Source organism: Gobio gobio, assembly GCF_949357685.1.
Source record: "Gobio gobio genome assembly, chromosome: 9".
Lineage (NCBI taxonomy): Eukaryota > Metazoa > Chordata > Actinopteri > Cypriniformes > Gobionidae > Gobio > Gobio gobio.
In genome coordinates, this window is record NC_137115.1 from 47,908,590 (window position 1) to 47,934,372 (window position 25,783).

Here is a 25,783-nt window from a genome sequence, read left to right on the forward strand (position 1 = left end):
ATCGGTGCAAAAGTGCACCGATATCCATATTATAGGGATACTTGATTGGAGGTAAGTTAGGAGTCAAAAAGAAAAGGGACCAAAATATAGAAAGAGCAGTGGAATTGAAATCATTCTCAGACTTCCAAAGCAAGACGAGAAGGCAAATGAATCTTGCAGATGTTGCACTCCGCTCATGCGCCGTTCAGAGCAGACAGGGTCAGTGCTTTAACCCAACTGGCAACGTAGAGACTCTCTTAAGATTCAGATCACTCTTTGTGCGCAAATGCACCGATTTGAGATGGAGAGCATAAGCAAAGGGAAATCAAATTTCCGAAAAGTCAAAGATGGGCTTGTGCATCGGCCCGTGAGCCTGGCTTTGTTGCGCACCACATCACAGAATGCACGACAATTAAGTCTACTAATGAGCTTTGCAGGAATCATTGCATTTGTTTACTATATGAGAGGAGATAAGGTATAATACCAAGAAAATGCCGCTTATAAACATAAACATTGCATTCTCTTCCTCATGGCTGGGCTCCAGTGGATCTGGTTGGAGGAATATGGGGCATGCTAAAAAGGGAACCTAGGATAATGTTTAAGGTAGTGGATGCCAATAAGCAGGGCACATTCCCCTGGCATGGCAACCATTTATCTGTCAGGAGGCATTTCATGCAGCCCGTGTGATAATCCATATTACAAGGCAAGAAGACAGGAGTGTGTGAACCTTCTATCGGCTGCCGCTTGGTAAATTAGCTGGTGTGAAAACGGAAACCATTAGGTCATTATTCTTACTGAAGCTGGTTTGAAAAGCCTATTTGAATGAGCTACATGGCAATCGCTGAATGTTTCTATTCATCACTGTCATCACGGCGTTTAAAAATACCAAGGGGTCAAAGTTAGCATAGCACTTTTAGCCTCCTGCTAGTAGATGCCACAACTACACTATCTGGATTGATAAGACATTCAAAATTGTTTGTATATTTTCACTAAATAAGAGTTTTGACTTATTTCGCAAGCAATATCACATGAGCAAGAAAGGTTATGTTAGTAATATCAGCGCAGATTATTTGTCACTGAACAAAACAGAAGTTAACATTTAGAGGCATACATTTTAGACAGTTATTTGCCTATTTTTGCACCGTATTGTATTTCGTACTTGTATTTTCATTTTGGTGGAGTGAATGATTCAGTGACTCACTCTTACAGACAAGTACTTGTTTCGTTCATGAATGAATCAGTGGTTTGAATTAATCTACTGAGTCAATGATTCAAATGAAGAGAATCACTTATTTTATTCCTGAATGAATCAGTGGTTTAAATGAATTGTTTGAGTAAATGATTCAATGGGCCCTATCCTACACCGCCAGGCGCGACGCACATTTCAGCTTTACGCAGTTATCATGTCCAGAGCCGCGTTGTTTAAAAAGCAAATGCACTCACGACCATCTGTTCGCCCGTGGGCGTGCTGGTCTGAAAACGAGGTGTTCAGGCACATTGTTGGCGTGTTGCTATTTTGAGGCAACTGAAAAACGACTGCGCCATTGACCAACAAAAACCTGGTCTAAAGTCAATAGTATTATTTTGTGTTATTTTGCAGTATTTTTTGTGTTATTAAAAGGGCACATTAGTAATATGCGCCTATATGCGGGAGCACTATGCGCGTACACTCTGCTTATTACACACACAGGGCAGCAGCACACAAACATTTTTAAATATTAAAAATAAAAGGATTCCTCTCTGGAGAAGCGTTCAGTTTTTCCGCTCGCAAATTCCGCCATTTAAATAGCGAATCCGCCATGGTGAAGCTTTGTATCAGTAGAAACCCCGTAGTATATTTGAATTATGGTACTTCCCCCCCCCTCATATCCCCCTGAGATGAGAGAATTATGCATTTTATTTCTGGAAAAAATCCTCCGATGATGCAAATATCGTCTCTTTGCGTCATCGGAGGATTTTTTGGCAAGAGACTAAAAACTACAGCTAGTAGAAGGAGCTGTTCCACATGTTTTCAACCTGCCCACAGGGGAGAGATCTCACTCACAGAATGTAAATGCGCTCGGCTCGGCCTCGGGCATTCATAACGGAGCGGTGCAGAGCAAAGTGAGTGTTTCAACTTTTCAATGAATTCCTATGAAAGTTTAGCTTCCATATGCGATCAGAAAACCCGCCAGACTGGACACGCGCCGAGAATGACAGCCGCGCTTACCTCAGCTCTGCTCAGCTCTTACTTCCCTCTCGTGCTGAATGCAATCTGACTCCTGCAGCTGCGTTTGTCCTGTGACTTTCGTTCGGCTCACTCACACTTTATTGAAAAGACGTTCAGTTTTTAATTGTAGTGTTTATCCTCTAACTGAACAAAATTATTGTATTATTATGAAGATCAAAACGACGTTGGTCACAACAAAACCCGCCCAATTGCTACTCAAAACTAGCCCAAAACAAGCCCAATCGCGTTTCAGGGGGGCTTCTCCGGTAAAAATCGCATTTGGGGGGTAAAATATGTGTTTTTTTTGGCATGGTTGCCTACTAAAATTTGCATTCCCTGGGCTAAATATCACATAATTGAGGTCGCTTCAACCCCCGGACATGAAAAACTGCCCGCGGCAACAGTGTTAAAGTAGCCCAATTCTGCAAGAAAACCGCGGACTTGGCAACATTGGTTGGGGGCGGTGTAGGGAGTGGCCTCGTAGGGCAGCGAAGCAAGTGCATTCTGGGAGTTGTTGTCTTTCATCCACATTCATCTTTTCTCGGTCTAGAAGGCACCAAATTCAAAAATAATTTCACATTTCTACTACATAAATGACACAGTTTAAATACACATTCATCTTCCCAGCGCTGAAGTGCCCCTTTAAGAGACTAGGTACAACCCTTTTGGACCATGCACCTGACACGCCGACCATTTTTTCCTGTTTTTAAACTAGCAAAAGTGTATTTGGACACGCCCTAAGATCACCTGTGCCATGCGCTTCAGACCATGTGCTCAGATCGTTAAAATAGGACCCAATGAATCACTCATACAGACAGGTCACGAGTCCCTGTTTCATTCCTGAATTGATCAGTAGTTCGAACAAATTGGTTGTGTCAGTGATTTAATTATTTTTTTATAAATCGCGTCACTAATTAATCAGTGGTTTGAACAAACTGGTTGAGTCAATGATTCAATGACTCACTCAAAAAGAGAGTCACTTGCGTCGTTCCTGAATTATTCATTGTTGTAAACAAATCGTTTGAGTGAATGATTCTATGACTTGCTCATAAAGACAAGCAGAGCGAAACAAACAGTGACAACTCTGGTTGCTGTTGGACTAATATACAGGCTATTATATTAATGATATATTAGCTCTTTTCCCTCTTTATTCTCTAGTGAAGAGTTTGGAACTGTGCACATATGATGCCATCATCCAATAAGTCACATAGCATTTATGGCTCTGGCTCAAAAATAACTGGAAACACCTATAGGATAGCTTCATACAGGTATTATAGACCTCTTTGTAAAGAACTGCGAGGAAAGTGTGTTTTGTGTGTGTGCAATGCGCATTTTCAGCTGCCCCTCAACTCAACAGATGAATGTTAATATTTGCTGAGCAGAGATAAGAATTGGAGGCGGACCAAGTAAAGGGAAAGCTCTGCATTGAGGAATGTGTCTTTGAAACACAAACCTCATAATCTCTCTGAAAGGCAGCGGACCTCTCTCACCTCGGTGCGACACATGAAATGATCACACAGCCATGTGAGGCAACACACACACTATGTCCCACATATGTGCACTAATATTAACATGCACAAATATACTGCCATGTAATTCTAATACACTTCATTGAGGGAGGTGTATAAATGTTGTGTGTACATGTATTTAGTTGGATTATTGCTTCAGGGAGAATGGCCCTCACCCAACTCCCTTCAACTTTGTGTTTACCCTGAAGTGTCCCTCACCTTACACACGCGAGCGATGCGTGACACAATGGTGTTGTCAAAGAAATCAAACTCCTTTCCCGCTTCACTGAAGAAGAAGTAAATCTTATCATCATCCCCGACTGTGTTGTCTTTGGGCAAACTCTCCTGAATGTAGGCTGAGCCCACAAAAGCAGGGTCTGTGGGAGAAATAAAAACAAGTGTCAATCCACGCCATGGACTGTACACCGAGACAGCAGTGTTTGTAAGTAATGTGGACTTTATGTCACAAATATAGCTACTGGTCCACCTGAAACCCCTTTTACAAGACCATCTTTAGGTGTAGTTACCAATATAAGATCTTTTGTTACACTATCAAAGTGCTCAGAATCGATTTTGCACATGCGTCTTTCATCAACTTTGCCACTTATGGCAAAATATTGCGCTTTTATTGAGCACTTTTTAGTAAATTGAGAAGGGTTTGACTGTGTAAAGCTGAAAACTGACACTAAATTGATTTGTTTTGTTCTCTGTAGTCTTGCTTTATATGAATAACTCTCTGCTGTGCCAAACCTGCCTCTTAGTGGTAACTTCAGGGGGACAAAAGAGAACAGAATGGGGGAATTGTGCTGCTTATAGAACCATTTACATTGCATACCTTGGAAGTAAATTAGTTCACTCAAAAATAAAACAATTCTGTCATTAATATTAAATATTAGATGAAAAATGTCAACTTAAAAACTGAAACGAAAATCAGTAGTGCTGAAATAAACAAGTCGAAGAACAAAAATGACTAAAACTAAACCAAACATTTGTACAAAAAATATACTGAAATATTTTTTAAAAAATGACAAGCAAAAATATAAAAATAGCAGCTATTTCTATATATAAATAAATACTATAAAAGTATATAAACAATAGTAAATTGCATGGACTTTCAAAGGAGGGATAGAAATCTCTCAGATTTCAATTAAAAATATCTGAAGTTACGTTTCACGGGTTTTGAGAAGGTGAGTAATTAATGACAACATTTAAAAATTTGGGGTGAACTAATGGCCCGTTCACACCAAGGATGATAACTATAAAGATAAGGATAAAGATATAGCTCTCAATATTAAAGAATAGCAGTTCACACCACAGCTATAACCATAACAATAGCGTTGGAATCACTTCCAGAATGATTTTATGCAGCTGATGAATGATAAAAACATTGACAATCATAATCCATCCTGCTGTAACCGAGCTCGAGCATTTAAAGCAGCAGACATATGGCAGGCATATGTTTGGCCGCTGATATAGTTATCTTTATAGTTATCGTTCTTGGTGTGAACGGGCTTTAACCCTTTAATTGTACCTGGCAAAAAGCACTTTGTTTTGTGAGACGCAATTTACAATGCGGCCAATTAACATGGAAAGAAAACATGTTTGTGCTGAAAAGAATCGCAACGACTTAAACATTCGTGGTTATTTCCATTTGTAAGATACCTCTTTTCTATCCACTTACAGAGAAACATTAGATGCACAGAGCTAAAGAAAAGTTATTCCATTCAAATCAAGGGCCTTTTGTATCACTTTTCACACTAATAAACTAATAAATAAACATATTGTTCTTAAGCAGTTTTACAGTGAATATAAATGACAAAGGTGAGGGAAAAAAGATGTTAGCGTCTGGTTAAACTGAATTGCAGGAGGTTAGTGATTAATACACAGGTTTTTGAGCTCAAATACTGTGCGCAACTGCTTCATTAAAAGCAGGTCTGTAGTGGATTTGGCTCTTACCTTGAAGCCAGTTCAGTGAGTTTTCAGTCTTTAAGGCTGTGCCCTGGCCAAGGCTTTTATAAATGATGGGTTCGTTCCCTTGGAAGTTACTGACCGTGCCGGCATACAGTTCTCCATCTGTAAAACCATCATTCAAAGCAACAGACATTAATAAAGCAAATCTGGGGTCTACTTTTGGTAGCATGTATAGTAGTATTAAGATGCGCTTTGGTCGATCGGATCACAAGTGGACGACGCTAAATACAGGTGTAAACAGGGTCTAAAAAGCTTTGAGCTTGTCCACTTTCGACCACTTCAAATGGTAGTCAAAAGCGCATTCGACCGGATTGCTTTCGTAGTGTAAACACCCATGTGGTCGAATGCGTTCAAACAGCCACAAAATGCCTAATCTCTGCCTACTGACCTAATGTATAAACATAATGGGAAGCACGCTAGCCAGACGGGATTTAAACTTTGTTGGTGGAAGACATAAATTTGGTTTGAAGACGAAAAACGTCCCAAGCACAATGTTCGCTCACATTGTCCGTCAGAACTGCCGTCAGAAGATCTTTGCTTGTGTGTGCAACGGAAGAATACCTGCCGCTATTTTGACTCCTTTACACATTTTACAAGCTCTTGGTGAGTTCTCAATACCATCATATGAACACATACAATGAGCGTATTTAGCACACAGCATTGTTTATGATGTTTCTATGCAAAATACGTCATAATACGTCAAAATACGTTTTTTTTTTTGTATCTTTAGGTTCTGTGTTAAAAATGCTAAAAAAGTCTGAAGTGAACCAGAACTAAATGTCATTTTCTTTTTTGGTCCGGACCGAAGGAACCAAGATAATTGAAATAAACAGGTTTAAGTTTTATCCGGTGATGCCAAAATACTGAACGTTACACCACTTTTTGTAGCACGTACCAGCTATGATGGCCGTTGACTTGTATTCAGGGTTGAAAGGGCACCGGCTTCGACCATCTTCGGTGACTATTTCTCCCATTTCACTGCGCACCAGGGAAAAATCAGACGTGTTCTGAAGGAAAGAAGACACAGGGACATTCTTGTAAAGACAGCAAGCACTGTCTCTTGTATCGACTGTGCTGACCGTTTGCTGCCTGTGTAGATCTAAACAAGGACCTTATTTTGCAGAACAGAACGTCATGTTATTGCGATAAGTCTGGGGAGATAGTAAGAACAGGGTGAACGCACTCAAAGGGATTCGAAGGGATGATGTGTGTACTATTGACTGTGTGTGGGCCAAGGATACTGATAAAAAAGGATGTTTGGAGGGAGTTGCGGCTGGATGCGCTCTGATTCTCTCGTTTGTGTCTTTATAGGGGCATAAATGACAATGTAAACCTTTTCAGGGGACAGCTGTCACAGAATCGAACTGTGTATGCAAAGTACAGTATCCTTAAGCTTCAATCTTAGTGGTCTGTGTCGACCCCTCAAGTGCACAGACAAATCCAGGCCTAGTCTCCAGAGTGAGGGGTTTAAATAAAGTGCAGGGCAATAATCATTTCTCATCCGAACAGCATTTACCCTCAGTGTATTTCTGAGGACATTTTGATTGACTGAGTAAATTACATGGATAATTAATTCCTCCCCTGCAGTCTGTTAAAAGCATGGATGGAGGTGGTGAAATCCTGCAGGAAAATAGAACCAAATGAAACAGTACTTACGATGTATGCGCAGATAGGGCTGAAAGCATACGTTCCACACACGTACAGGTGAGTGCTGTTCACACGCAGTAAAATCTTGATGTAATTGAAGCAGTCAGTCTGGAATGAGAAAGCGAAAGCAAAAGGGAATTAATAAGAAATGGGAAAGACAATGATTTAAGACATGAATGTGACAGTTACTAAAGTGCTGGGCATTGATAATAATAATAATTTGTTACATTTATATAGCGCTTTTCTGGGTACTCAAAGTGCTTTACAACCACCACCAATGTCCAGCATCCACCTGGATGATGCCACGGCAGCCATATTGCGCCAGAACGCCCACCACACACCAGCTCATTGGTGGAGAGGAGCCAGAGTGATGAAGCCAATCACTATATGGGGATTATTAGGAGGCCATGATGGACAAAGGCCAATGTGCAAATTTGGTCAGGATGCCTGGGTTACACCCCTACTCTTTTCCCGAAAGTCATCCTATGCACCTATTAGATCACTTACGCTCCATCCGAAATTGAATACTTCCCTTCTATATAGTATGCGACAGTACGCCAACAGAGTATATATGGCTCTGTCCGAATACATAGTAGGTAAAAAGTACCCGGATGACCTACTTCTTCCGGTGAGATTCTGAAGTGTGCATACGATGGACACTTTACTATCCCACGAGGCCACGGGAGAGGATTTATGAATGGCAGTGAAGTGACGCAACCGACGCTGGTAGGTCACATGATTATGACAACATGGCGAATGTAATACGTCCGGATAACATTCACACGCATTTATACTTTATAGAAACATGCTTTTTTAACGGTCGCAAAGTAAGTTCAAATGTAGGACCTACTCAGACAGTCCGTAATTTCTGACACACCTTTGGAGATCTAAACTTTTTGATACGAAGCCCAAATAAAAGGCAGCTATATATTGTAATAAATATATAGGCTCATTTGTACTGTTTGTGAAAAATGGTAAGCATTACACTCTAAAAAATGCTGGATAGTTTTAAACCAAATTTGGGTCAAATATGCACAAACCCAACAATTGGGCTGAATGTTTTAATTAAAATGTTAACCCAACAGTTGGGTTTGTCCATTTAACCCAAATTTGGGTTGAAATTACCCAGCATATTTTAGAGTGTACTTTATCATATAGAAAATACAATACAAACCCCCAGTTTCACAGACAAGGCTTAGGTTTAGGCCAGATGCACACCAGTAATGTTTTTTTCTAAGCAACATTTATAAAAGCTACTTAAATTCCATAATTAAACTAAGGTCTAATCCTGACTTAGTCTGTAAAACCTGGCCAGAATGTTTTTTAAATTAATTGAATTTTTTATTATTTATTTAAATTAAACAACACAGGCAAGAAACAGCTATCTAGAAAGATATAACACAAATACAAACTAATCTTTAAAGTTTGTAGGTTGTAACATAAGCAAGGAGATATGAGCATGCTTTTCCCCCACACAATTATACAGATTAGCCTTTTTTTTTTTCAGATTTATTTCTTACTGTTAAAAATGATGGCTCTGTATAGAATAAAATAATCACAATTAATATCACAATTTCTGACCAGTCTTTTTTGAAAACAATTATTAAACAGTAAACTTTATTAAACAGTAAAATTATTGTAATATAATTATTATTATATTAAAGTGTTGTTTAAAAAAAAAATGTACACCTTGTTTTTTCATTGAAATTTTCCACTGACCCCCTAGCACCCCTTTGAAGAAACTTCTCGTTTCTTTTCTTTACTTTTTTGGAGTTTAGAGCAACTTGAGGGTGGACAGATGATGGCAGAATTTTTTGTTTAAATAAAATAATTTCAGGAAGGTGTGATTCAATTGGACTGATCAAATTTAGACATACTGTACATTATTAATGGGATAGTTCACCCCACAATTTTAATTATTTTGTCGTTCCAAACCTTTATGACTTTCTTTTTTTTTTTTTATATTTTGATAAATAGTTTTTTGTCCATACAATAGAAGTCAAAAGGTTCCAATGCTGTTTGATTCCCGACGTTCTTCAAAATATCTCCTGTTGTGTCCCATTAATATAAAACAGGTTTGGAACATGAGGGTGAGTAATTGATGACCGGATTTTTAGTTTTGGGTGAACTATGCCTTTAAGACAAACATTTTATTTTTTACTTACTGTATGATAGTTATCCAAATAACTAAATTTTTAAAGATACAACAAAACAAAACAAAAAAATCACAAAAAAAAGAGTTTGACCGTTACATAAAGGCGAAAGTAAAAACCAGGCTGTGCACACAAGTGTTGCTTGGCTGGGGCTCAGAATTTGTTTTCACATCACTAGGTTTGATCTAAATCCTCTGTAATAGTCTGGGAGAGGTTTCTGGCAGCTGCGTGTCATCGGCCTCAAGGAACAGCAGTTATTACTGTGTCTTCATCAGGGTCCCAACATCCATCCAAACCTGGCTCCCAAGACAAATCAATCTGGCAGCAAATTAGGCATGCGGATTATTAATCTAATAACAGCCCTTATGCAGTGTCAAGCTTTCAGGCAAATTACAGTGTGGACGTGTCAAGGCAATTACGGATCCTATGAACTGAAAGTGGTGCAACAGGCAGTTTCTCAGATTCAAGTTTTGCCTAATCCCATTCCTACTTTATAGACCTACTTCTTACTTGAGTTATATGAATCAACAAGGAACATCATGTTCAAATATACAGACATCTCTCCACTTTGTTTGATGAATATCTCATTCACTTACCTGCAAGTCTTTCCCTTTGAAACTGCACTCGTCTCTCTTTCTCTGCGGTGTGCTCCATGTTAACTGAAAAGGTGAAAATCGCAAGTTGACTGAGTTAAGCAGTCTCAGCAGCTATAGTGCATTTACAGTAACATCATGCATTAATAAGCACATTTACATTGAGTGGGCCTACAGTGAGTCACCTTGGCTGTAACGTATTGCAGTCTAGCCTTTCTGTTATGTTCAAAACGAATCAAGCAACACAAAATATTTGCAGTGAACTGTGAAGGTCTATTTGTGACTTAAAAAGTTCATTTGTTGCAAAGTATAATGCCAAAATACAATAGGGGAGAAGTGGGACAGCTGGTAAAGTAGGACACTTGGTGTGAATGAAAACTAAAGCGTCCAAGCTTCAAAAAGGACACAAAAACCCAATAAAAGTAGAAGTGATCCTTATGACTTTCGCACTACATTTTAAAGTCTTCTGAAACCATACGATAGCTTTGTGATGTAGCCATTTGGATCATATTTTACCAATGACAAATTATCAGAAAGTGACCCACATTACCTGTGTTCACTCTTTTGTGTGTGCTTAAAGGAACACGCAACTATTTTTGAAAATAGGCTCACTTTACAACTCCCCTAGAGTTATACCATTTTCAAATCCATTTAGCCGATCTCCAGGTCGGGAGGTAGCACTTTTAGCATAGCTTAGCATAGATCATTGAATCTGATTAGACCGTTAGCATCTCGCTTTGCTGCCGTACCATGGGTGCAGTGGTGCAATGATATTACGCAGCACCTGAAAATAGTCCGTCGGTCTTAGTACACGATGCAACTACAGAAGAGTCAAGTTTTAAATAGGAAAAATATCAAAACTCTTTGGTCATTTTTTTGAGCGAGATGCTAACGGTCTAATCAGATTCAATGATCTATGCTAAAAGTGCTATCGCCAGACCCGGAGATCGGCTGAATGGATTCGAAAACGGTAAAACTCAACTGTTTAACTCTAGGGGATTTTGTGCTGTGTTCCTTTAAAGGGATAGTTCACCCAAAAATAAATTCTGTCATCGTTTACTCACCCTTATTTTGTTCCAAACCTGTATGAATTTCTTTCTTCTGTTGAACTAAAAAGAAAATATTTTGAAGAATGTTGGTAACCAGACAGTTGTCAAAGACTACCGTCAACTGTATGGTTACCAACATTCTTCAAAATATCTTCTTTTGTGTTCAGCAGAAGAAAGAAATTCATACAGGTTTGGAACAACTATCCCTTTAAGTGATGCCTAGATCCAGCGTTAATGATATTCTACTCTCATTTGAACCTTAAATTACTAATTCCCATATCACAGACTGATGCACATGCTTATAAATTCTCCGCAATGAAGCACACAGACATACTCACATTACGCTGCAGCTGTGTTCTGCTGATATCCGTGATATTGAGTGCGAAGAGAGTCTCTCGAGCGCCAACGTACAGCATGTTATCCTCTTTACTGAGGAGCAGAGAGGTGTAATTGAAGACTCCATCGGGTGAAAATCTCTTGGCCGACCTCTCGTTTGCATCTATGAGTAGATATGGAAAAAAAAGAGGGGAGAGGGTGGAATGTCAGCGAAACCCAGCCAATAAGATTTACTACTGGAAATATGATAAATGTGCAAAAGTCAGATTTGTGATTGTGCTTTTTAACTGATTTTACTTCAGGACAAACAATTTTCACTCTGAAATTGTTAGTTAATTTCACAAACGGCAAGTAACACATTGAATTAAACATTCAAGAGAAAGACTGAAATAATGGTATGGAAAGTAATCCAATAATCTTTGTTTAACTGTGAAAAATCAATTGTAATTTTAAAAATGTAACAGTAAAAACCTAGCCTGGATGCCAGCCGAACTTAGCCCCGCCCACAACATTTGAGTTTGGGAAGTTCGGTCTGGACTTGATCCATTGTGAAGCAACTATGCCCGAACAGAAGCTGTTCGGACCAATCAAATTGTCAGGGCGGGCTTTATACGATGATGGACAGATGAACAACAGTAACGTAATCATCACGTCACCAAAGAGCGCTTGGGTTGAATTCGTTTACTAAACGGAGAACTTGTTCGTATATGCATTCACCTTCACTATTCTTCTCAGAAATGATGTTCGTGTTGGTAAGTACTCTGTGAATCCTGAAATTATTTTTTACAACACCAGCAAATTAAGATCGTAAAGATTCGACAGGGTTGAAAAAATGGCGTTTGAGGGGTAAAATGTGTTTTTTTTTTGGCAGGGTTGCCTACTAAAATTCGCATTCCTGGGTCTAAATATCACATAATTGGGGTCGCTTCAACCCGCAGACATGGAAAAACAGCCCACAGAAAAAAACGGCGGACTTGGCAACACTGTGTGCAGTTGAGTTCTGTTGACATTTGACAACTAACGTTATGCGTTATTCCAATTGAGGTCTTCCCTGGTTCGGTTGAAACACGCCCCATAATCACAGCCCAACGGAGCAGTATCAGACTCATATTCTGACAAGAATTAAGTATGACAACGTCAGGCTAGTAAATACCTGTTAATTGGTTAAAATCCTATACTATATACAGATAAAAACATTTGCATTTTCCCCTCCTGAACAAACCTTAGATTCACCTTTGATTCATGACCCAGTTAAGAACCACTGCTTTAGTGTATTAGACAAATATCAAGGGCCAGATTTACTAAAGAGGGCAAATTAGTGTGAGAGCGCAATTCCACAAAAGCACTGATGAGAGTGGAAAGTTCTGCTCATGATCTACTGACTACCGGATCAATTACATAATGACCACCAACACAATCTACCAAGAGCAGCGCAAATTAGCTTCTGGTTTAACCCTTAAACAGGCATGACTGGAAAATGATCAGAAAGAAATCTTTTCATGTCACTTTTTATATCATCTGGACTTAAGTAAAACACGTCCAAAGGAATAGTTGAAGTGTTTGATGTAGTTTGGATTTTATGAGTTGTATCTCCCAGTTCATGTTGCCTGTTTAGGGTATAAAAAAAAGGATTATCCACAGCATTGACAATGAACGTGTTCCAAGGTAAACTGCGCTCCCGGTACTGGTCATTACATTTATTGGTGACGAGTGAGGGGTCGGTTGTGGGTGGTGGGAGGGTCAGTAGAAATCTCGTTCCAGGACCGGGGCCCTTAGGGAAGATCCTCCAGGCCTCTGGGCCCACTGTACACATTCCCCCTTCTCAATCTATGTTTTTTGAGTTAACATGTAAAATTCCCATGTAAAACTGATATTATTACTTTTTGTTGACAACATCTTTGTATTTTTAACTACTTGCAGATAATTTTTTATTTTTATTTTCTTGCAACTCTGCAGGAAGGGCTGGACACCCACATTCTACCATATAATGAGTGTGTGAAACTCTGCAAGAAAATATCTAGTTAAAAATGCAAAGCTGTAGTCAACAAAAAGTGATAATATCAGTTTTACATGTGAATTTTAACATTTGCACATTTTTTGAACTCCAACTACATAGATTGAGATGGGGGACTGTGTACAGTGGGTCCAGAGGCCTATAAGGGTCTTCCCTAGGGGAACGAGATTTCGCAATGATGCAATAACCAGTTGAAACACCATTCAATGTCCATATTGTGTGGATAATCCTTTTTTATACCCTAAACAGGCAACGTGACCTGGGAGATACATACTTTTCAAAATGCGACAACAGCATGAACAACATATAACTTAATTTTCTTTTTCAACATCTTAAGACAATGTTCACAATTAATATTAGCACTTGTTTTGCATTTTTTTCTGATAAAAGTATGATATATTTACTTATCACAAAATCTGAATGTCCTGCACACACAGAATGGATCACAAAAAAACTTGAAACAAATCATGTGACCAGCATACTCAAGACAGACCAGGCTATGATAAATGATGAAAGGATTTGAGGAAAAAATCTTTCTTATGCCCCAAACAAGACACTAAAGAGTATGTAACTCGTGGTACACGTCGCCTGTTTTAAGGTTAAGACGTGCTTTTTGGGCGGTAAATAATGCCGCAAACACCAGTAAATGAACTTGCGCAGACCTTAGTAAATCACCGAGCATGATTCCTTTAAATACTCTCTCTCCTTCCATAAATTTTGCATCTGAAAGGAAAAACTCGTACAAATGCATATGCAATAAAGTCAGCCGCAAAATAACCCTGTCCATGCCTTTTCAGCGCTAATTTTTCACTGTGTCTTCAGTAAATCCAGACAGTAGTTTTTAACGCCAAAAGAGGGTTTGCGCTGGCACAAGCTGTTATTAAATCTGGCTCCAAATGTTGTCAACTGGCTGGCAGTGAGAACGCTAAAACCTGTTGCAACAGCAACGTGTCTGAATCATGTTGAATGAGCATTTGTGTGTGGCCACATATAGCTCAGAGACAGATGTTCATCTCTTAATCAAAGATATTGCACAGCATCATTATCATGGCAGTTCCTGCAGGCTGTTTCTCTCTTACCATGACAACGGCATCAATAAGAACTAGTGTCTTTCCTACCAGTAGGGGGTGTTTGCTAAGAGGGTTAGGGGCACTGTGATTGGCTCAAATCCCTCTCAGAATGCCAAATCATACTTTTGCATAGCTTTTTATGACTTCAGACGAGCCACTTGAGAATGTGGTGGTGATTCAGAATGTGTATGAAATGTGTGGAAATAGTCTTTCATCTCAAGCAGAACCAAGCAGTGCTCTCATGCTACAATGACATCATTCCGAGATACCAGCTCCTTCGGTCTTAAGACGCATGTCAAATCAATGTCAACAGGCTGTAAATACAGCCTTCATCACTGCATGGCAGACGACACAGTGTTCTCCACATCTGTCATTGACTTAATGGTTGAATCACACTCGTCTTTCAGTCCAACATACACAGAAAGGCCAAAAAACATTCGGTGTAAAATACTTCTACCTATCCCAGTTTAATATGCAGAGATAGAAAATAAATAAAATAAAATTCAGGAGTACTGAGGAAAACATGTAATTCTCTCCGTGTCAAATATTTACAAAAATAAATAAATAAATAAAATAAAATAAAATCAGCAGTTCTGAGGGCAACTGTTCCGGAAAAAAATGTCATTTTTCCCATGTCAAATAATACTACTAATATGCATAAAAATAAAATAAAATAATAAATAAAATAAAATAAAATAATAAATAAAATAAAATAAAAGTACTGAGGGCAACTTTTCCGGGGAATTTTTTTCTTCCATGTCAAATAATACTACTAATATGCATAAAAATAAATAAAATAAATAAAATAAATAAAATAAATAAAATAAATAAAATAAATAAAATAAATAAAATAAATAAAATAAATAAAATAAATAAAATAAATAAATAAAAAATAAAATAAAATAAAATAAAGTAAAGTAAAGTAAAGTAAAGTAAAATAAAATAAATATTTTTTTTTCCATGTCAAATAATACTGCTAATATGCAGAGAAATAAAATAAAATAAATACATTTTTTTCCATGTCAAATAATACTACTAATATGCATAAAAAAATAAAATAAAAAAAGAAATAAAATAAAGCACTGAGGGCAACTGTTCCGGGGAATATATATATATTTTTCCCCATGTCAAATAATACTGCTAATATGCAGATAAATAAAATAATATAAATACATTTTTTTCCATGTCAAATATTACTAATATGTACACTGTAAAAAAATATGGCACAATTTACTGCATAAATATGAAGGAATTTTACGTATATTGTTTTTTTACAGGTGTTTTACCTGTATTTTGAATTGCACATTGCATTAGTTTGTGTTTTAAGGGTTAACATACATTTCCCTAAAATTACTGGACAATGTACTGGCAGAAAATTACCAGTACATTTACCGTTTTTATTTTTTACAGTGTAGAGAAATAAAATAAGGAAATCTGTTTATTTTCAAACAGTTATTTTCACAAGCCAAAAAACTATACATTTCTCTCTAAACAAATGCACACTATAAATTACACATCCTTTTAGCCTTTGACTGAAGTACAGGTTGTTGATTTCATTTCAGATTTTTAGAAAAACAACGCAAGCTCCAGCATAGTGCTTACCAATATCAATGCTGAAGCTTTCATGGCATACAAACTGTGCTATTGATTTACTTAATTTAAAGATTCCTAGCAAGCCGTCCACTCCTGGTAGGTCTTACTTGGAGAGCATGTAAAGATTACACTGAATATGCTCCCGTGGGTGACTTTGAGCCGAGGTAAGACTCTAAAAGCGTCCGTGTCTCTGGGAGCTGCTGCAGAAGGTCTGCTTCCTGAGTCCCGGGGGAGACGATGTGGTAATAATAGGGCATCAGCCCTCAACCAGGAGGGCTTATTACTACTGAATCCAGTCTGCTAAACCGCAGGAGGGGATCAGCACGGCACATTAGTGGCACGCTACTGGGGTCTCAGCCTCTGTGTGTCTCGTATTTCCCCTCTCTCTGATTACAGGATGAAACAGGGCACCACTCAACACTGGCAGCGCTCATTTCAGAGGGTTTGGGGAGAAATTTAATGGCGATTCAGTGAGACAAGGACAAAGGGCAATAGCTGCAACCAAACAGGGCTTAAGTGGGATTTGCACAGACAGAAACCGTTCCCTCAATTATTCTCCAGAGAGGCACAGCTGTAACGCTTCTCCCTGCAGCTCGCACAATGAGGCAAATAATTGAGCCCCATCAGGGAAAAATCACACATGTGAGTGTTTTACTGAACACTTCACTGTAAAATACACATGATGACAGTGAGTTGTGTTTCAGCTATTAAGTATTACTTAACATTATATTGCAAAAACATATATTTTTCAAAACAAAAATGAGCAAGTTTTATAAGAAAATCTTTCAGTCTTTCTACAACATTTCCTGTTTAATTATACGTGTTATTTGCCATTTCTTTTTAGTCTGACAAGCCAGACCCACATCAAGATGTTGGGTCTGGGAACACACCAGTGGCAGGGCTCAATCCGAGGGGCGGGATAAATGGTCTTTCAAATTCCCTCTGCACGCAATAGAATAGCGCTACAACCAACCAGAGCGTGGTGGTGAGACAACAATCACAAGCGGGTTGTGGCTGAGTCCCATACATTTTCTCACCAGCGGAGCTAGTTGATAGATTAAACTTTACTCAAGTCTTCCAGAGTCGCGGCCAAAGCCGATTCAAAAGCCTGTTCACTAGCAGCAGCAGCTTTATGTTAAGCCCGCCCACCGACTCTATATACGATGTGATTGGCCTGACTAGAGCTTGGTTTTTCAAGCTCGCAAGCCAATGGAGAGTTGCTAGACAACCCTGGCCGCAAATTACGTTTGCTGCCGCTAGGTGTGCGTCTAGATTTCTAGGCTAATTTATTTTTAATTATGTTTGAAATTTAGGACTTCTATATACATTCTATACACACACACACACACACACACACACACACACACACACACACACACACACACACACACACACACACACACACACACACACACACACACACACACACACACACACACACACACACACACACACACACACACACACACACACACACACACACACACACACACACACACACACACACACACACACACACAGAAACCAAACATTATTCAGACACCAGATATAATATTTTACTAGTGGGTGCAGGACACTGTAGTTCATTTATGTAAGTGAGGATAGCAAAATAAAGTAAACTGTGAACACAAAAATACAAATAAAATTTGTTGTGTTTTTTCTTTAATTGCTAACACGACCTTTTACAGCTGACAGCTGATTGGTTGATTGTATCAATAGTGAATAAACGATAATGTGAGAAAATGTTGAATGTGTCCGAATAAATTTTGGTTTGACATATATATACCAGCACTAGGAATAGTAAAAAAAAATTCAAAATAAAACCTACACCAATTTTTTTCAATGTCTATCCAAGAAAGTAAATGTATATTCTGTACACACACACACACACACACACACACACACACACACACACACACACACACACACACACACACACACACACACACACACACACACACACACACACACACACACACACACACACACACACACACACACACACACACACACACACACACACACACACACACACACACACACACACACACACACACACACACACACACACACACACACACACACACACACACACACACACACACACACACACTAGGAAATCACAAATTAATATCTAAATATTAGTGCTGTTAAATCGATTAATCACATCTAACATTATATATATAAGGTATATACATATTTACAAATACAAACTTTTGTTAGATGCGATTATTCACGATAAATCGATTTGACAGCACTACTAAAAATGAATTAAAGTATTAATATAAAAAATGTATACTTATATACAATTATTATTCAAATGTTACTATGAATCAAAAGCTTTTATATTAAAATAGTAATTTAATATTTATATTATATTAATTAAATGTTTTATTATTTCCAGCATTCGCATACAATCATTTATATGGTCTGAACTCCACACAGCTCCAATACTGAATAAATAAATGAGTGACTTCCAAGTTAGTTGTTTATCAGAGATAGTGATAAACAAGGCAGCTTAAGTATGATCAAGTGTAATAGTCATGCAAGCACCACTAGTTGTTTACTATTAGTATTGTCTGAGTTGTGTCAGGAATTACATGCTGCAACACAAGCTACAACATATATACAGAGCTGTATAAACACCTGCCCACGTCCAGCACTAATTCAATGCAGACCACTTTCAAATAGGGAAAATCTTTGGCAGTATTGGGCTGTTTTTGTTTGCGTGTTGTGTGCTTGCACGTTAAGTTCAAGATGTCTGTCTGTAACCACTTATGCGGTTTTAAAAAGGTGCAATTGCGAAACAAACTGCGCCATTGAAAATGAACTGCAACAAACAAAACTGATTAAGAATGACATGGAATGCAGTTCCAGAAAATTAACCATAATAACTTTAAATAAACTCGTATAAGGGTGGCGGGATGACCCAGGCTAACCCCACATTTCTAATACCCTGGTCATCGATTCTCATGTCTTGAAACATTACCAATCCCCCCACAGACAATACGGTCTCTCTCTCAATGAGTCTGTGGTATTATTGTTTGAATTGACTGAGGTCAGTTCCCATAGGGCAATTCCATGACGACAGCTGCGAATTGCTTCCTCAAAACGGCACTGATGCATGCTGGGAAAAAAGGCTTATCCTGTTCCCACTCATGGGGAAAGAGGGCTGAGAGTGTCAACAAGAGAGAGAGGTACTTATGAGGCAAGTAGTTATTGTCTCTTGTGCTGATATCATAACTTGTACGTCCTCGTCTTGTTGACCCTCGTCTATCTTCAGAGTCTGCTGTATTTTCCTCCATCTAATCTACTGTATTCTACAGCCATGTTAGATTCTTTGTGTTGCTGTGAGCAATATGAGATCATTACTGCCATTATGCAATTACACGTAATTTTTTTGGAGAAAGCCTCTACTAAATGGATTGCCATATCCGCAGCGATTTGCTTTCTAATCCATTTAGAGAGAAATTAATTATGCAGGCTTTTAGGGAACCCTTCCATGTTCGGTTTTCAGAGCTGAATTCCCTACGGCTGCTCTAACAGTACATGCCCGAAGTTAATTAGAGACACAGAACATCCCGTCGAAAAGAGCGACTGCGTGCAGCAATCTGGCCGTCAGTGTGAAAGATCAAAGCTCTGTTTTGTTTAGGCCTCAGCAGACGGCTCATTTAAGTAAATAGTGGATCTGATGATTTGAGCTTTCAGGAAAATGTTAAAAGTTAAATGCCTATTAGAATCCTACACACACTGTAATCCTAGTCACACTGTATAGCTGCTAATGCTGAACTATTAAAGTCACCATGAAATCAAAATCGACAATTCGGTATTTATTATGTCGTAGCTCTCGGGAGGAAACCTCATATCTCCGTATTTCGTCTTTTTTTCAGAAATCATTACTGTTAGTCACCCTTTTACGTCTGTCTATGGGTTTTGTAAATAATCAACCACTGAAAAGCTAAACTTCATAATTCCATTGGATCCTGTTGTCAAACTGTTGATGAAACCTCATAACACCTACCGCCTTGGTAGAATGAAGTGCCACACACTTTGGACTGTCTCTGCTTGTTTGCAATGCAAGTGTAAATAAAGAACTGTTGGTTTGAATGAGTACAGCGGTTTCTTTACTCAAGAAACACTATATAAAGGCTAATGTTTTATGTGTTTAGAGCGCGGAGAAGAGTGTTGTAATCTAGCATTTGCCGTCAGCTCATAGCCATAGCCTGTTTTGAAGCACATCTTTTATAACATTAGATTTTGGCCAAATTACATTTAAAAAACTCAGAGGCCACACAGGTACAATAAGCTTTATAACCTGTATGTTGATGAACAAATACTGCGATGCACTTACGGCCTCAGATGTGGCTGTATTAATGACAAAGACACATGTCTGAAATTATATGAAATTCACTGGTCAAAAACCTTATAACTTCATTTGAGCTTGATTTTGGTAAATTGATAATAATATAATGACACATGCAAGCCTGTCTGATAAAGCCACAATATCAATTTAAAGTTTAAGGGCACATAAACCCAGCACAATGCGAAGCCAGGCGTGACGCAAGTGTTTTTTGCTCGTTTCAGCCCGACGCTGAAACTAGTTATCATTTTCACGCCCAGCGCCACGTTGTTTAGCAGCACACAAACATTTCTAAATATTAAAAATAAAAGGGTTCCTCTCTGGAGAAGTGTTCAGTCTTTCCGCTCGCAAGTTCCGCCATGTAAATAGCGAATCCGCCATGGTGCAAGCACAACTGGCTTTTAAAGGGAATGGGAGATGAGACTCTGATTGGTTTATTGCATGTTACGCCCAAAACACACCCATGACTCATTAATAGACTAAGTACAACCCTTTTGCACTATGCGCCTGGCGCGGCAAAAGTGTATTCAGACACGCCTTAAGTGCACCTGCGCCGTGAGCTTCAGACCATGCTTTCAGATCGTTAAAATAGGGCCCTAATTATTTAAAAAAATACAGTTCATTTTTTCATTGCTTGAAAAGTAGCGGTTTTGGACATACAAGATTTCTGCCCAATAGACAACAACGATTTATGATTTATCTGTGCACATCATCATTATTATTTATGTATTTATCTGTAAATTATATGCCCTCATAATCTTTAATCCTAAAAATAACTTCCCTGTTCCCTCTGCCAACAACATATCTCTCTTCTCTAATGATGCGTTTACTGGCGTGAGGGCGGGACAAACTGTAACTCACATGAGATCACAGCGATAGCGAACACAACAATCCAATCAATTTCCAATGCACAAAATCAAGCCAGTCCTAAATTTGTTCTTCTTCAAGAAGCTGTTTAACTCAGATATACACTCACCTAAAGGATTATTAAGAACACCTGTTCAATTTCTCATTAATGCAATTATCTAATCAACCAATCACATGGCAGTTGCTTCAATGCATTTAGGGGTGTGGTCTTGGTCAAGACAATCTCCTGAACTCCAAACTGAATGTCAGAATGGGAAAGAAAGGTGATTTAAGCAATTTTGAGCGTGGCATGGTTATTGGTGCCAGACGGGCCGGTCTGAGTATTTCACAATCTGCTCAGTTACTGGGATTTTCACGCACAACCATTTCTAGGGTTTACAAAGAATGGTGTGAAAAGGGAAAAACATCCAGTATGCGGCAGTCCTGTGGGTGAAAATGCCTTGTTGATGCTAGAGGTCAGAGGAGAATGGGCCGACTGATTCAAGCTGATAGAAGAGCAACTTTGACTGAAATAACCACTCGTTACAACCGAGGTATGCAGCAAAGCATTTGTGAAGCCACAACACACACAACCTTGAGGCGGATGGGCTACAACAGCAGAAGACCCCACCGGGTACCACTCATCTCCCCCACAGTCACCAGATCTCAACCCAATAGAGCATCTTTTGGATGTGGTGGAACGGGAGCTTCGTGCCCTGGATGTGCATCCCACTAATCTCCATCAACTGCATGATGCTATCCTATCAATATGGGCCAACATTTCTAAAGAATGCTTTCAGCACCTTGTTGAATCAATGCCATGTAGAATTAAGGCAGTTCTGAAGGCGAAAGGGGGTCAAACACAGTATTAGTATGGTGTTCCTAATAATCCTTTAGGTGAGTGTACGTCACAATAGGAAAGAAAAAACTATGGCAATGTCCGTTTCATGACTTTAAACGGCGAAGCAGACAAATCTTTAAGTGTTTAGTGTCAGTAAACCAGTTGTGTCTGCATTATTTCTCACCTTCTCGAGCGCCAAGTAAACAATGTATGCGGTGAAGGAGAAATTATGTCATCTCCAGGTGTCAGGGGAATGAAAAGCCCCCTGTTGCCTTAATGACAAAGTGCTGACTGCTGATGCTGCTTTTGATGTTGGGAAAAACAATCTGGAAAATGCTCTCTTCAATTATTTTGTTGCAAACGGTGCTTTGAGAATTATGATGACAAGTTTTACAGAAACATCAAGATCCGTTCCTTGTAAGAAGCTTACGAGCACGCTATACATTTTAAATCCTGCGCTTTATGGTGATGGCAAAGAAAAGACGGTTATTCATGGGTCAAGGTGAACAGATATGGAAGCTGGAGCTTCACAACCATAATCATAATCTTACACACTGCAACGCAACGCGACAAAGGCAGAAAGAACCCATTATAATCAGCGCTGCTGTCTACACTGGATGCAGCCTTGCGTGACGCAACATGACAGATTACCCACAGTAAACGGATGCCCCGTTCTTTTTCTGACCCACTTCAAGCGCTCATGGTACTTCTGACACAAAGAACAAATGGATTTGCAACGTTCGCTTTGTCGCATATAGTGTAGACAGCATCAAGCTGTTGTGATGTGGCACTACACAGATCTGAAACGAAAGGAAGTAATGCATTCTCTCATACCTAAGCTTTGTGAATTTAGGCCTAGGACTCTTAAAACTATATTTATAAATAAAAGAAATGTCATCGCATGGGATAATAAAATCATCAGTCAAAGCTGTACTCTTGTATTTAATATAAGGCTTCAACTCTCGCATTAAGTACAAAAAACCCAAAGGTTAATATACAGAAGAAATAAAGAGTTGTGTTGAACCGCTGAGGTTTGCTAAGTGCATCTGAAACAGAAACATCTCAATTTCATCTAACAGCCTATAGATCCCTAGTGGGATCTTCCTGCAACACTCTTTCAAAATATTCTCTTTTTATTGGGCTTTGTTAGACCCCAAACAGAATGGATTTAGACCAGAGACGGATCTTAATACCTTGTTTGAAAGTAACTTTTGCATTGTTAACAAAGTAGAGCCTGTAAAAGTCTAATAGTGCCTGTAACACACCCATAAAAGCCTTGAACGCAGGAGCTGGTCAACTTTTGACTAGCCGCTCTATACATAGTGAGAGCAGAAAGAAAATTCTCGTGTTTACAAAGTGCATCCCACTGTATGTGACATTAGTTATATATAACATTGCACAAAAGTGAAACATATTATAAACAAACTGTATTGGTCCTGAAGACATCTGAGATCATTTATAATGCTCAGTCCCATCGCTGGCCTTCTAGGTGCCCTAAGCGTAATTCCTTTATGGTGCCCAGGTTGGTTGGCGACGTGTTGGTTGGCGGCGTGCACTCTCTTATTCTATGTTAATTTCTACAGCGTGGTGGTGGGGGGGGGGGGGGGGGGGGGGTCTTTTGGTGCCCCCTCAGCACTTGGTGCCCTACGCGTAGCGCGTGGTGGGAGCGACGGCGCTGATAATGCTTATATATGTTCAAGCCAAGCCTGTAGCACTCCTCTCAGAAACTGATGCCTCCGCGCCTCAATCACCCCCAGGTGGCTGGTTCCAGTATAGCTCATAACCCTCGCCCCTCCATGGATTTTAATGGACGCGAGACAAACTAAACAATCAAATTACACTACATAAAATTTTTCCCAAAAAAGGTCATTGCAGCCAGTTTTTATCACATTGATTTAATTTCAAGTATTCGTTTTTTAAGTGAGTTTAGTTTTAGTTAGTTATTTGATGCTATAAAAACGGGGGGTGTGACGTCATGATTGACAGCTAAGATTGACGGATTCTCTGAGTAAAGTCGTCACTGAGGCACATTTCGGGATGTTCGGGAAGAGATTGGGGCTTTAGCTTTAATTTCTACATTTCCATAACTGTTTATTTCACACCGACATAATGAATTGTTCTGCATCTGTGAGAGTGTGGGCAGGCTTTTGATATCGCGCCTCTACTTCCTGCTCTCTATTGCGCAGATTCCGGTCCCGAGATTACAACTGCACAGACTCGGTCTCAAATCTGCGGAAGATGTCAGCGCCATATTCGGATCTCCAGAGGCTTCAATTACTTACAGCGGAAGAGAATGAAGACGCGTTGTCCATATTTTCTTACGGACTATGGTTCAAGCAATTCTTGCTAACCACCCTGAAATGTCAGAAACTAAAAGCGAGTGGAACATGGTTGTTTTTGTACTGTTTTATGACAACGCAAACCACATGAATCTGGCAAAAACATATGCATGCTCATCTCAGCTGTGTGGACGTTCTCTTCACTCATACATTCTCCATTAAAACATCGCTGGATCTGCCAGAAAGACAGCTGATGCTGCACAGGGAGTCATTTACATAAATAAACATTGATCCTCTGACAAGTCTGATCTGTAATACATACTGTACAATTCAATTATATATAACTTAATTGTACTGTGGGGTCAGCAAGTAATTTTTTCCAAAAGAAATACATAATTTTATTTAGCAAGAAGGCGATAAATTGATCAAAAGTGATAGTAAAGACATTTATAATGTTACAAAAGATTTGTATTTCAAATAAAATGTTGTTCTTTTCTACTTTTCTATTAATCAGAAATCATGAAAATATGTTGCAGTGTACACAAACATATTAAGCAGCACAACTGTCTTTCAATATTGATAGTAAGAAATGTTACTTTAGCACCAGATCAGCATATTAGAATGATTTCTGAAGGATCATGTGACACTGAAGGCTGAATATTCAGCTTTGATCACAGGAATAGATTACATTTTAATATATAATGAAATTTAATACAATTTTAGTAATATTTTCGTTTTACTGTATTTTTGATAAAATAAATACAGCCTTAATTTTCAAAAAATATTGAAAAAATCTTATTCTTTCGAATACAGTCTGTGTTTAAACACATTGATAGCATAATATTAGATATCTTACAAAAACTCATATTTCACCTACATAAAATTACATTTGACTTTGTTCTTCAATGCTCCCTTTCTTATGAAAGCTTGTTTCTGCCACAGAATAAAAAATAAAAATGGTAATTGTGATTTTTTTTCTCAGAATTGTGTGATATATATTTAGCGAATTATTAAGTCAGAATTGCGAGAAATAAGTTTTATATATATTTATATCTCACAGTTCTGACTTTATAACACGCAAATGTGACTTTATAATAACAATTCTCTTTATATCTCACAATTCTGAAAAAAAAAGTCAGAACTGTGAGATAAAAAGTCTCAGTTATCTTTTAAATAGTTTTATTCCATGGCGAAAACAAGCTTCCAAAGGAAGTGGTCAGCCAAATGCTCTAGGGAAACTAGGCTCTTTTACAGTGAGCTCTTAGTGTCTTTCCCCTTTAAGGACAAACCATTTCCCAGAAGGGAATCGTACATCTCCTTCTCACACTGCTCTGT

The 25,783-nt window shown here is 38.6% G+C and overlaps 2 protein-coding genes across 2 annotated transcripts in view; both read right to left on the bottom strand.

Moving 5' to 3' along the window:
- LOC307131377 (RNA polymerase II elongation factor ELL2) overlaps positions 1-25,783 on the bottom strand; it is a 379,314-nt gene that overhangs the window by 173,655 nt on the left and 179,876 nt on the right. The window lies entirely within an intron of this gene.
- The window catches only part of sema4ba (sema domain, immunoglobulin domain (Ig), transmembrane domain (TM) and short cytoplasmic domain, (semaphorin) 4Ba), an 80,206-nt gene that overhangs the window by 13,376 nt on the left and 41,047 nt on the right, over positions 1-25,783 (bottom strand). The window contains exons 3-8 of the mRNA XM_079824986.1: positions 11,448-11,608; positions 10,064-10,126; positions 7,324-7,422; positions 6,563-6,674; positions 5,653-5,769; positions 3,916-4,073 (exon numbers count right to left, since the gene is read on the bottom strand). Of these exons, the coding sequence (XP_079681112.1) occupies positions 3,916-4,073; positions 5,653-5,769; positions 6,563-6,674; positions 7,324-7,422; positions 10,064-10,126; positions 11,448-11,608 (710 nt within the window). The remainder of the gene's footprint in view (positions 1-3,915; positions 4,074-5,652; positions 5,770-6,562; positions 6,675-7,323; positions 7,423-10,063; positions 10,127-11,447; positions 11,609-25,783) is intronic.